At 17.6% G+C, this 14763-nt stretch overlaps 2 protein-coding genes across 2 annotated transcripts; both read right to left on the bottom strand.

The window, feature by feature from the left end:
- Positions 1-1941: 1941 nt before the first annotated feature.
- LOC128956530 (kelch-like protein 20) lies at positions 1942-4216 on the bottom strand. The gene is made up of 9 exons (XM_054302247.1): positions 4171-4216; positions 3870-4070; positions 3687-3772; positions 3528-3586; positions 3233-3452; positions 2887-3005; positions 2748-2828; positions 2054-2148; positions 1942-1973 (listed from the first exon to the last, which is right to left on the bottom strand). The coding sequence occupies exons 2-9, from the start codon at positions 4011-4013 to the stop codon at positions 1950-1952; spliced, it is 828 nt and encodes a 275-aa protein (XP_054158222.1). The 5' UTR covers positions 4014-4070; positions 4171-4216; the 3' UTR covers positions 1942-1949.
- A 1859-nt stretch (positions 4217-6075) lies between these two features.
- On the bottom strand, positions 6076-8719 carry LOC128956528 (kelch-like protein 28). Its single transcript, XM_054302246.1, has 9 exons — positions 8596-8719; positions 8291-8491; positions 8108-8193; positions 7891-7949; positions 7153-7372; positions 6721-6839; positions 6579-6659; positions 6196-6290; positions 6076-6119 (listed from the first exon to the last, which is right to left on the bottom strand). Exons 1-9 carry the CDS (start codon positions 8674-8676, stop codon positions 6096-6098), a joined length of 966 nt encoding a protein of 321 aa, XP_054158221.1. The 5' UTR covers positions 8677-8719; the 3' UTR covers positions 6076-6095.
- Between the last annotated feature and the right edge of the window lie 6044 nt (positions 8720-14763).

The raw sequence follows: 14763 nt of genomic DNA, 5'->3' as shown, positions 1-14763 counted from the left end.
TGATTAATTAATTTTTAAATAAAATTTTTTTTATTACAACATTAAAACCGCCGATTGCATACAATTTTGCGTCCATTGAAATCAAACTAAACACATCTCTACCAATGGACATGAATTGTATGGATTGCCAAACACTTGTTTGTTGATTATATTTATAACAATCGGGAAAAAAGTTTATCGCCATATCCCATCCCCCGCACATATAAATAAAACCATTGACCGATAAATCAATTGATTGCTAAATAAAAAAACAAAACAAAAAAATAATTATAATTTATATATATATATTTAAATTGTTACATAAATTATAATCATTATTGTTAATTGTAGTTGTATTTAATAAGTAAGTTACAATATATAATAATATAATACAATAATATAATTAAGTACAACAAACAATTAAAAGTAATAGTTATTTAACATTTTTGAAATTAATTATTGTAAATAATTTTTGTTGTTGTTATAAATCAAATTTAGTTGAATCTACTTTTATTTTATAAATTTAATAATGAAAATAATTGATATATTTGAGTTATTTAGTCAATTTTATATAAAAATTTAATAAAAAAAATTATTTCAAAATACTTATAAGTACTGATAATTCATTAATAAACTGTACTTATTGACACATGTGTACTTACTGTATATAATTATATAAATAAAATAAAATTTATATATATATATAATTATAGATTACAAAAATAACTCAATAATAACATTTTAAATAGATTTAATACAATATGTAGTTGTTACTTTAGAATTACCCTGGATAATTTAAAATTTTATCTATACATTGTATTGAGTATATATGCTTGTTAGTAATATAATCATATAAATCAATGTAGAAAAATTTAAAGCACAAATAAATTTAATAAACTTTTTTCTATTATAAACTATATACAGTAAATATATAGATATTAGCTATAAATTATGTTTATAAACTATAGTTTTTTAAACCTAAAATATTGTATTATATAAATAAATAGATTTATATAAAATTAAGATTTTTCAGTTTTTAAAAATACTTATTACTTGAAAGCCATACACTATTTGTATTTTTTTAATCACTTAATTAAATGCCTAATCATGTTATTAGCTTAAAAATGTTAAACTAAATGTTTCTAAATAATACAATTTCAATTAATTATAAATTAATTTTCAAATAATATTTTATTTTGTAAATTAAAAATTAATTTTTGTTCATTGTAATTTTTTAAATAATTTTTTTTAAATATGTACTAATAACAATGTACTTTTTACTTTAATCGGTAAATAACATATTTTTGTTATATAGACTGTAACTAACTAAACAAAATAACTTTACAATTAAATAAAATACATTATTATTATTATTATTATTATTATTATAAAAATAATTTATGTAATCAGCAATTAGGCAATAATTTTAAGTTTTTAATATCACAAATTACTTTTACTATTTTTAATTAGTTTTCCATATAGTTGTCTAAAAATATAAAATATATTAACTAATAATAAAAATTTATTTTATTAAAAATATGTACTAATAAATAATAATATATTTTAAACTTTTAAGCTAAACAAGATAACTTAGTGTACTAGCTATACTAGAAAATTTATATATAGCACCTTTTAAAAGCATTACATAATATTTAACTAAAATTTATAATTTTTCAAACTACATAAAGTGTATTATTTAAGATTATATACTCCATATTATAAACTTTATATTTTATATTGTAGATTGAGACAATTTTTTTAAATTTCAAATTTTATTTATTATTAGTAAAATCAAAATATGTATTTTGAGTATAAATGAATTAACCATAAATAAAATATATTTATTTAAAAAAATTAATAATATAATATAGAATAGTTTTATAGTTAATTAATTAAGATTTTTTGATTATTTTAAAACTATAAAAAAAATACTAAATATACATTTTTTTAGAGATTTTTAATATGTTGGTTTATAATTTTGTTATAACTGTTGCCTAAAAAAATAAATAAATTAAAATTTAATAATTAATAAAAATAATTATATATATATATAACAAATGATAAAATATTTTACCCCAAAGTCTGAAACTTTTATTGGCAATGATTTAGTATACGACCATTGATTTGATTTATAATCATATATTTCAACCGTATCTGTTAGCTTATAGTCTATAAATTTCAAAAAAATATAAATTATTTATATACAAACAAATAAAGCTTAATTCTAAAACTAAATAAAGCTAATTAAAACAAAGAAATAAAAATTTAAAAAAATCTTTCAATTTATCAATTGGACTAAAATTTATTTTAGATAAAGTAATGATTTTCATAAAAACGTGGAAAAATTAAAAAAGAAATTATTATTGATTAATAAAATTATTAATAATAATTAATAATAAAGTAAGTTATTTAGAAAATTATGTTAAAAATAAAATGATATATAAAATATATATGCCTTATAGTCTATAAATTTCAAAAAAAATTATTTATTTACAAATCAAAATATTTTATAAACTTATTTTAAGAACTAAATAATGCTAATTAAAACAAACAAATAAAAATAAATATAATATTAAATTAATAAACTTAACTGAAATTTATTTTTTTTTTAAAATTATTTTAGATAAATTAATAATTTTTATAAAAACGTGAAAAAATTTAAAGAAATTATTATTGATGAATAATAATTACAAATAATAATTAATAATAAAGTAAGCTATTTAGCAAATTATGTTAAAAATAAAATAATATATATAAAATATATATACCATTTGTTTCTCCACCCAATGCATATAATTTATCATTGAATGCAATCAATTTAAATGCATATCTTTCTAAAAGCATTGATGCTATCAAATAAAAATAATTATAAATAATTACACTAATTATTATTTAATAATAACAAACCAATTGGTGTCCATTGATTTGTTTTCGGGTCATATGATTCGCATGATTTCCCATCACTATTACCCCAACCGCCGCAAACATATATTTTATCCATAAATGATGCTGAACCAAAAAAGTATCTTTAAATTTAAAAAAAAATTAATATTAAAAAATTTAAATCAACTAAATTAGTAGTATTTATTAAATATGTTTTATTTTTAATTGCTGTGATAAATAGTTATTTTGAATCACATTTTTTTAAACACCAAAAAATACAAATTAGTTTTTATAATTATAACTATTAATTATAATGATTATCATAATATAATTACTGTAGATATAAATAAATAAATATTTCTAAACTAACCTGGTATAATTCATATTAGCCATTGGTTGCCATTGTTGTGTAGTTGTTTCAAATCTTTCCATTATATTTAAAACAACATTTTCATTATAGCCTCCGATAGCATATATAAACCCATTGTGTGCTACCAGTGCCAGACTAGACCTAACAGTACTCAATGGTGTCGTAAAAGACCACTTATCAGTATTTGGTAAATAATATTCACATGTTTTTAACTGATTGTCTGTAAAATAAAAAAAAATTATATAAATCTAACTATTTCTAGTATATTTATATATAAATATATATTTACACTTACAATCAGAATAACCGCCGCATACATATATTGTATTATTCAATACAGTTGCATCATGGTGACTTTATGAAAAATATAAATGTAATTTATTGAAATAATAAAAAATTTATAATAATAAATTAAAAATTTATTAATTAAAAAAAATATATCTATAAAAATAACCTGCGTATTTTATTCATCGATGCTATAGATTTCCATTGATTTGTTTGCGTATCATATGATTCAACGCTTTTGAAAGAATATCCTTCCTATTAATAATATATGAAATTATATTAATGTTTACTAATAAGAATATTAATTATTAATTAATTAATTAATTTTTTCATAAAAAAAATTTATTATTACATTATTAAACCCTCCGATTGCATACAATTTTGTGTCCATTGAAATCAAACTCAAATCACTTTTCCCAGTAGACATGGATTGTATGGATTGCCAAACACTTGACTGATGATTATATTTATAACAATCGGCAAAAAAATTGATCATTAAGTCCCATCCGCCGCATATATAGATAAAACTATTGTCCGATAAATCAATTGATTGCTTTAATTAAAACAAAAATATAACAATTAGTTTATATTAAATATATTTTATTAAATTAACTATTTTTTATTTAAAAAAATATATTAAAATTGTTACATACATTATAATCATTATTGTTAATTGTAGTTGTATTTAATGTGTAAATACAATTAAGTACAACAAACAATAAAATGTGATAGTTATTTAACATTTTTTATAGTAATTATTGTAAATGATTTTTTTGTTATAAATCAAATTTAGTTGAATCTACTTTTTTTTATAAATTTAATTGTAATAATTTTTTTTAAATATTCATTCAATTTTATATAAAAAACTCAACAACAAAAAAATATTTCAAAATAATTATAACAAATTTTCAGAATTATTATAAGTACTGATAAATTATTAATAAACTGTATTTATTGATTGTTATTTAAGTAATCACTAATTAATCTATAAATTTAATAAACTTAATTAAGCTAGTGTTTCTAACTAAATATATAATAATTATTTTTAAAACTTTTTTTTTATATAGGTTACAAGTTTTATTACCTATAGTATAAAATAAATATTTATCAATTTTTTTATATCTAATATTAAACTTAGTGTAATCAATTTCACATATTGATATCTAAACTTAGTTTTATTAATTATTATTTATTGGTACCGGTAGCATATGTACTTAAATATATTGTATAAATAAAATAACATTTATAAAATATATATATATATATATATATTCAATGTGTGAATTACCCCCCCCCCATTCCTCCCTAAAAATTTAATCTATGCAACTAATGGTCTACAAACGGTTAAATTTTCAATTTAATTACCGATCGGAAGCCAATTATTGTGTTAATTATTATTATTTCTATCATTACTATATTTATTATCATTTATTTTTAGTTTAACTATTCTAAAAATAATTGCTATTAATCTGTCTTTACAATGCTTTCTTATGTTTATAACTTACATAAAAATCTATCCCCCATTTATTTCTTACCCCCACGATTTCACATATAGCCCCAGTAGAGATGAGGGGGTATTTGTGAGATACAGCAACATATAAAAATGTTAATTTTTAAATTAAAAAAATGTTAATTTTTAAATTAAAAAAATGTTAATTTTTAAATTAAAAAAATGTTAATTTTTAAATTAAAAAAATGTTAATTTTTAAATTAAAAAAATGTTATATGGGGGCTTTATGCGTGACTATACGGTATTTTTATATCTAATATTAAACTTTCAGTATAATCAATTTCATTTAATTTTATCTTTATATTGATACATGTAGCATGTGTACTTACTGTACATATTGTATAGTTAATTAATAACATTGTAAATAGATTTAATACAAAATGTAGTTGTTACTTTATAATTATCCTGGATAATTTACAATTTTATCAATACATTGTATTGAGTATATATATGATTGTTAGTAATATAATCATATAAATCAATGTAGAAAAATTAAACACTAATAAATTAGATAAAATTTTTATCTATTAAAAACTATATATAGTAAATATATAGATATTAGCTATAAATGATGTTATAAACTATATTTTTGAAAACCTAAAATTTTGTATTATATAAAAAATAGATTTATATATAAGTAAGATTTTTCAGTTTTTAAAAATACTTATTACTTAAATGGCAAACACTATTTGTATTTTTTTTAAGCACTTAATTAATTGCATAAAACATGTCATTAGCTTAAAAATGTTAAACTAAATGTATCTAAATAATACAATTTATTTTAATTATAAATTATTTTTCAAATAACATTTTATTTTAAAATTAAAAATTATATTTTTTGTAATTTCAAATTTTATTTATTATTAGGAAAATCAAATGAAATGTGTTTCAGTATAAATTAAATTAACAATAAATAAAATAAACTTTTTTTTAGTAAATATATAATTTATTTTAAAAATTATATAATAATATATAATAGAGTAGTTTTATAGTTAATTAATTAAGATTTTGATTATTATTTAAAACACTATAAAAATACAATTTTTTAGTGCAATTTAACTTGTTGTTTCATAATTTTGTTATAACTGTTGCCTAAAAATAAAATTCAAATTTAATAATTAATAAATATATAGATAAATATTATAACAAATAAGAAAAAATATTTTACCCCAAAACCTGTAGCTTTTGTTGGAAATGATTTAGTATACGACCATTGATTTGATTTATAATCATATATTTCAACCGTTTCTATTAGCAAATAGTCTATAAATTTCAAAAAAAAAAATTATTTATTTATTAATCAAAATATTTTATAGATAGTTATTTCTAAAACTAAATAAAGCTAATTAAAACAACCAAACATAAAAATAAATATAATATTAAATTAATAAACTGGACAAAAAATTTATTTAAAAAAATATCATTTTAGATAAATTAATAATTTTCATAAAAACGTCATAAAAAATTAAATTTAATAATAAAAATTATAATAAAGTAAGTTATTTAGCAAATTATGTTAAAAATAAAATAATATATAAAAAATATATATACCTTTTGTATGTCCACCCAATGCATATAATTTATCATTAAATGCAATCAATTTAAATCCAGATCTTCCTATAAGCATTGATGCTATCAAATAAAAAATAAGTTTAATAATTATACTAATTATTATATAATAATAATAACCAACCAATTTGTGTCCATTGATTTGTTTTCGGGTCATATGTTTCACATGATTTCCGATCACTATTACCCGAACCGCCGCAAACATATATTTTATTCATAAATGATGCTGAACCAAATGCATGTCTTTAATTTTTTTTAAAAAAATATATATAAATAATCAACTAATTTAGTAGTATTTATTTTTAATTGCTGTTTCAACATAAAAAAAACACCAATTAGATTTTATAATAATAACTAAATTAGTAGTATTTATTAAATATTGTTTTTATTTTTAATTGTTGTGATAACTAGTTATTTCGAAAAATAACCAATCTATTTTTTTCCAACAACAAAAATAACCTATTAGATTTTACTATTATAATAATAACTATTTTTTTAATAATCATTATCATAATGTTATTTGATTTAAATTAGAAATCAATATTTCTAAACTAACCTAGTATAACTCATATTAGCCATTGGTTGCCATTGTTGTGTAGTTGTATCCAATCTTTCCATTATATTTGAAGCTAGATTTTCATCATAGCCTCCGATAGCATATATAAACCCATTGTTTGCTACCAGTGCCATACTAGACCTAACCTTATTCAATGGTGTCGTAAAAGACCATTTATCAATATTTGGTAAATAATATTCACATGATTTTAACATATTCCCTGTAAAATAAAAAATCTAATTATTTTTAAAATTAGTATATTTATAAAAAAAAATTAATTAACTAAAGTTATCTAAATACAAATGTTGACTGTTTTTATAATAATATTATAGTTGTTAACTAACTTTTACCTAAATAGCTAAATGTCTATTAATATAGAATAGCTTTTATTTTTTTATCAATATTATTAGTATTACATAAACAAAATCACAATTATTATAATTATAATTAATAAATTAAACATTATTATTTATTAGTTTAGATTTATATTATAAAAAACTAAAATTTTTTTTATCTATTATAAAATAACATCAATTTCTAATTAATTGTGTTTTTTTGTCAATGCCTTTATATTATTTTTGAAATATATAGAAAATATATTATAATTTTACATACATTTAGAAATACAGTATATTACATATATGTTTAGTAAAAATTGAAAATTATTTGAAAGTTTTAGCAAATAACTACTGTATATATATACTGTATATTTATATATAAATATATATTTACACTTACAATCAGAATAGCCGCCGCATACATATATTGTATTATTCAATACAGTTGCATCATGGTGACTTTATAAAAAATATAATTTAATTAATTAATAAAAATTTAATTTAATCAATTAATAAAAATTTAATTTAATCAATAAATAAAAATTTTATAATAATAATAATAATAATAAATTAAAAATATATTAATTAAAAATTTATTAGTTAACTATAACAATAACCTGCGCTTTTCATTCATAGATGCTATCGATTTCCATTGATTTGTTTGCGTATCATATGATTCAACGCTTTTGAAAGAATATCCTTTCTATTAATAATATATGAAATTATATTAATTATACTAAATATTTACTAATAATAATAATTAATTATTTTTTTTTTAAAAAATAAAAAGTTTTTATTACATTATTATACCCTCCGATTGCATAGAATTTTGAGTCCATTGAAACCAAACTAAACACATCTCTACCAATGGACATGGATTGTATGGATTGCCAAACACTTGACTGTTGATTATATTTATAACAATTGGGAAAAACGGTATCCCACAGATCCCATCCCCCGCACATATAGATAAAACCATTGTCCGATAAATCAATTGATTGCTATAATTAAAACAACAAAACAAAAATAATGATTAATTAATATTAAATAGATTTTTTGAATTAATTATTTTTTCAAAAATATATATAATTAAATTGTTACAAACATTATTGTTAATTGTAGTTGTATTTAATGAGTAAATACAATTAAGCACAACAAACAATAAAATGTAATGATTATTTAACATTTTTTAAAAATTAATTATTGTAAATGATTTTTTTGTTATAAATCAAATTTAGTTGAATCTACTTTCTTGTAATTTAATTGTAATAATAATTGTTTTTTGAAATATTCAGTCAATTTTATATAAAAACAACAAAAAAAATATTTCAAAATAATTATAACAAATTTTCAGAATTATTATAAGTACTGATAAATTATTAATAAACTTTATTTATTGATTGTTATTTAAGTAATCATTAATTAATCTTAAAATTTAGTAAATTTAAGTAAGATTTTGTTTCTAACTAAATATATAATAATTATTTTTAAAACTTTTATTTTTTATATAGGTTACAAGTTTTATTACCTATAGTATAAAATAAATATTTATCAATTTTTTGTTATCTATTATTAAACTTAGTGTAATCAATTTCACTTATTGATATCTAAACTTTTGATTATTATTATTTATTGATACCGGTAGCATGTGTACTTAGGATATATTGTATAAATAAAATAAAAAATATAAAAAATTAAATTGAATTTATAATTACCCCTCCTCCCTTAAAAATACAATCTATATCAACTAATGGCCTATAAACCGGCAATTTCCAATTTAACTACCGATCGGAACCTAATAATTGTGTTAATTATTATTATTTCTATCATTACTGTATTTATTATCATTTAATTTTATTTTAATTATTTTTTTTAACAATAATTGCTATTAACCTGTCTTTACAATGGTTTCTGATTTTAATCTTACATATAACCATATCCCCCAATTATTACTCATCCCCACGATTTCACATATAGCCCCAGTAGGTCGGGGGTGGGCTATTTGTAAGATACAAAGATAAAAATTTTTAAAATAAAAAAAATTGTCATTGGGGGAGCTTTATGCGTGACTATACGGTATTTTTATATCTAATATTAAACTTAAACAGTATAATCAATTTCATTTAATGTTATCTATATATATTGATACCGGTAGCATATGTACTTACTATATATATATTGTATAAATAAAATAAAATTTATAGAATATATATATATATATATAATTATAGATTGTAAAGAACACTCAATAATAACATTGTAAATAGATTTTATACAATATGTAGTTGTTACTTTATAATTACCCTGGACAATTTACAATTTTATCTATACATTGTATTGAGTATATGTGTGCTTGTTAGTAATATAATTATATAAATCAATGTAGAAAAATTAATTACTAATAAATTAGATAAACTTTTTTCCAATTTAAAAATATATACAGTATATAATATATATATATATATATTATATTATATTAGCTATAAATTATGTTATAAACTATACTTTTGAAAACCTAAAAGTATTGTATTATATTTAAAAAATAGATTTATAGCTAATTAAAGATTTTTGACATTTTTATGCACTTAATTAAATGTCTAAACATGTCATCTTAAAAATGTTAAGCAAAATAATTTTATAATACAAATTATTTATTTTTTGAAAATTATTTTATTTAAATTTATTTATTTTAGTTATTTTGTAAATATAAAAATATTGATTATCTGTTTAATTTTACTAAATTTGTAAAAAACATATTTTTATATATATAGACTATTGAATAACTAAACATAAAAACTTTACAATAAAATAAAACACATTATTTATTTGATTTTAATAGTAAATTTCAATTTATTTTGTCTGAAAAAAATGTTTTTATATAATTAATTATATTATTATTATTATTATGCTATTTTATGTTATTTTAATAAATAATAATTATTATTTATAAATATATATATTTATTGTTATTTCAAAATATAATATTGAATTATTTATTTGTTTTTATTAAAAATATATTTTGTTTTTTCAAATTAGTGAAATACTGTACTATTATACCTGAATAGATATATAATTATTATTTAGTACCAGTTTATTATAAATTTATTATTGTTATTGTAAACTAAAATTAATTACAACAGTTTAATTAATAGACAGTAAAATAAAATAATTATTATAAAAATTATAGTGTAATATTAAATATATTAATATTATTTTTTAATTAAATTAAGTTTTATTTTTTATGAAAAAAAATATTTTTAATATTATTATTAAATATATGCTATTAGTATTTTAATAGTAAATATTACTACAACTAATATAATATTCAGTAAATAGTATTTATTTAAAAAAAAACATTAGTAAAAATTAAAAACTGGTATTATTAATTAAAGGTAAAAAAATACTATAAAATTTAATTTAATATTTATAGATTTTAGTCTATTTATTTGAAATATAAAAATAACATTTTTTTTGTATTTTTTTTAAATTAGTAAATGTAATCTGGTACTATTAATTAACAATAAATTAAAATGATAAAATTCAATTTAATATTTATAGTTATTTATTCTATTTATTTTTAATATAATAATTATTGTTATTCCACTTTAAAAAAAAGTTAGAAAAGTTAGTAGTTGTTATCAAAACTGTTAAAAATTCTCAAAAAATCTTGGGGGGGGGGGGGGGTATTGGGTGGGGTAAGATTTTTATTGCATTTTTAAACGGCAATTTTTTCAAAAATCCAAAATCAAGGGGGGGGGGGGGGTCTAGAGAAAATTCCCTAAAAATTCCTTAAGTTCCCGAATATTCCCATGTAAATTCAATAAAATTCCCACAAGTTCCCGTATAAATTCCCGGGAAAATAGGTAAAATTTCCAAAAATATAAAAAAAACTTAAAAAACTTAAAAATTAACAAAAATTTAAATTTTAACAAAAAATAAATATTTTTTAAAAAAATTTTTTAAAATTAATAAAAACTTAAATTTTAACAAAAAAAATAAAATAAAATATTTAAGATTTAAAAATAGTTGATAAAAGCATTAATGATACACTATGAGTTATTTTTAGTATTTTAATAATTTTTAACTTTTAACATAATTAATTTTTTAAACAATACTTAATGTTTATAGTTTGTTATATATTTTTATTTTTATACAAATACTGACTGAATACTACTTATTTAACTCAAATTTCGTTAAAGTTTAATTATATTAAGTACAAAATTGAAAATATTTTTAAATTTTTTATTTAAAATTTAAAAATTATTAATAAAAACATAAGTATTTATTGTTTTATTAACTTCTTAAACTTATATTTAAATTGTAATATGATTACTCTTTTCAACAAATAGGTAATTTTTAATTTTTTAGTTTATTTTAATTAAAATAATGTTATTTTTTGATGACTTTTAACGTTATTTTAACTATTTTTAATCAATAATTAGATTTTTATAAATATTAAAAACATAAAAACACTTACTAAAATAGTATCAACTAAAATTAAAATTTTTATAAATTTCAAAAAAATTTTCGGCGCCTTCGGCGCCGAAATTTTAGGGGGGGGGGGGTCATTTCTCCTCGTTTTTAAGCGACAATTTTTTTAATTTGGTCAAAAAGTCTGGGGGGGGTAAAATCCCAATTTCTCGATCTTAGGGGGGTATTTTGGCCTTACCCCCCCCCTACCCCCCCTTTCTTAACCCTGATATATATAGTATATATATGTATATAATAATAATAATTAGTACCACTTTATAATAGTATTATTTTGTATACATTAATATAGTATGATATTTTCTACAGTTGTTTTGTTTGTTTGTTTTTTTTATTTTAATTTATGATGTTTTATTTATTTGATAGACACAAAATTATAATAACTATAATAGTATAATTATTAATATATATATTATTGTTTATAATGTCTTTTATTAAATAAAATTTTTATTTATAATGCAAAAAAAATATTTATAATATTTCTATTAAATTTTAACGATTAATATTTTAGTAGAATATGTTAATACAAATAATGTAATATTCAGAAAATATTATTATTATTTTTTTTAAAAAAAACTATAGTAACTAACTGGTACTATTAATTTAAGATAAATTAAAATAAAAATTCAATTTAATATTTATTGATTTTTTATTGTCTATTTATTTGTAATATACAGTAATAATTTTTGTTATTGCACTTTTAAAAAAAGTTAGTAGTTGTTATCAAATCTGTTAAAAATTATCAAAATAAATATTATCTGTATTTTTTGTTTTGTAGAAATTATCTATTTTTGTTGTAAATAATAATGATTGAAAAATTGGCACCAAATTTTCTATGTGATTTTACTATGGCTACTGAAACTGAGCCGTATACATTTGATCTACCAATTGATCATGGTCAACTATTAGGAAATTTTACGTTCACTACCGCATTATTTGTAAACTTTTAATTACATTTATATATGTTATTTAATTATATATTATTAAACAAAATTGACATAATTAAAAACTAGTTTAACTAATTAAAAATAATATTATATATATATATATAATTTAATTGATAATTTATTTAAATAAATGTATATATATATATTTATAAATTAATATATTTTTTAATTTTTTTAATATTTAGACTATTGACAATGAGTATAAGTATTTGTGTGCCCACGAATTTCAACTTTTATACAAATTAATTAGTCGATCAAAATATGGGTAATAATAATAACAATATAATTTTTAAAAAAATATTTTAAATTTTAAATTTTTATAAATTATATAATTTAATAATATTTATTAATTAACAACAAAAAAATAAATAAAAAAAATTCAAGTGCTATTCCTATAATAAAAGATGAAAATTTTACGGTATGTAAATTATTTTTAAAATAATAATTAACAAAATTAACAAAATACTTAATATGTTATAATAAACATAAATACTTATAATTAATTTTTTTAAATATTATTTAATTAAAATATACAGCTTGATCAAGTTGATTTAGTTTTACATAATATCAAATTGACGGAAAACCATATTGATAATTATTCAATAATATGGCCACAAAGTTATTATTCGACATCAATTATTGGCAGCACTTATCCGACAATAGATAGCAATAAATTTTACGGAATCATGCACATTTTTGATATCTATGTATATTTAATACATAGATGATTATTGAAAATTTCAAAAAAAAACATTTTTAAATATAATTATATGCTTTCTATTTATTATTATTATCTATTTTTAGTATTGGTTGGCATTACTATTGACAATCATATTAAGTTTATCGATAAGTTCATTACATTCAAAATAGTAATTTATTAATATACTTTATTTTATATAATATTTAAGTTAATTAAACAAATATTATTATTATGATATTTAAATAAGAATTTAATTTATTTTAATATTTCGACACAATTTTATTTAATTTATTAATAATTACTAAATTTAATTTTATATAATATAAACTTTTTTAATAACTTGATTAGAAATATATTTTAAATATTAAAACTTTAATGATTAATAATGATGTTTATTAGTTTTAATTTATTTAATTTAGTTTAAATTTCATAATTGCAAATAAGTTAAAACCATGGAATACTCTTAATGCAATTTGTTTTAATTGTTAGTATTTTTTTATCTTAATATATAAAACATTATTATTATAATTATTATTATTCTATTCAAAAAGTTACAATCAATATGAAAACAAATTCAATTTATTTATATATATTTTTTGGTACACTATTTATTGGTAAATTTTTTACATATAATTTTATAAATCAAGAAATATTATCAATTTATTTGACAAAACCGTACGAAACCATTGATTCGTACGAAGATATTATGGATAAACCGGAAATGATTGTCAAGTTTGCTATGACTGTACAGGATTTTCAAGAGTATCAGGTATGATTTTATTTAAAAAAGAAAAATTATTTATTAAATTATTATTAGTATCCTGCTAACTAAAAAAAAGTTCCTGCTCCCAATAAGCAATGAAAGGAAAATAAAATATATTTCCTATTAACCGGGAAAATAAAATATATACCCTATTATCTCGAAAAATAAAATATATACTCTATTATCCCGAAAAATAAAATATATTCTTTATTATACGGGAAAATAAAATATATACCCTATTATCTCGAAAAATATAATATATTGTCTATTATCGGGGAAAATAAAATACATTCCTTATTATCATAAAAAATATAATATATTGTCTATATAAGGAAAATATTTCTCCATTATCCCGAAAAATAAAATATATACTTT

This window comes from Oppia nitens, unplaced genomic scaffold (genome assembly GCF_028296485.1).
Source record: "Oppia nitens isolate AA-2021 unplaced genomic scaffold, nextdenovo-longstitch-racon4-pilon3 scaffold30_pilon_pilon_pilon, whole genome shotgun sequence".
Taxonomy (NCBI): domain Eukaryota; kingdom Metazoa; phylum Arthropoda; class Arachnida; order Sarcoptiformes; family Oppiidae; genus Oppia; species Oppia nitens.
Note: the sequence above shows the minus strand (reverse complement) of the source record. Positions and strands in the feature narration are given on the sequence as shown.

Bases quoted from the DNA above. Each gene is read 5' to 3' on its own strand.
- LOC128956530 (XM_054302247.1), bottom strand. From the start codon at position 4,013: ATGATCAATTTTTTTGCCGATTGTTATAAATATAATCATCAGTCAAGT. The intron at 3,006-3,232 runs GTTAGTTTAGAA...TTAAATTTAAAG, and splicing joins GCTAATATGAATTATACCAG to ATACTTTTTTGGTTCAGCAT. The intron at 1,974-2,053 runs GTAAAATATTTT...TTATTTTTTTAG, and splicing joins TAAAAGTTTCAGACTTTGGG to GCAACAGTTATAACAAAATT.
- LOC128956528 (XM_054302246.1), bottom strand. From the start codon at position 8,676: ATGTTAAATAATCATTACATTTTATTGTTTGTTGTGCTTAATTGTATT. The intron at 7,950-8,107 runs GTTATTGTTATA...TTTTTTATAAAG, and splicing joins TCTATGAATGAAAAGCGCAG to TCACCATGATGCAACTGTAT. The intron at 6,660-6,720 runs GTTGGTTATTAT...TTTATTTGATAG, and splicing joins AAATCAATGGACACAAATTG to CATCAATGCTTATAGGAAGA.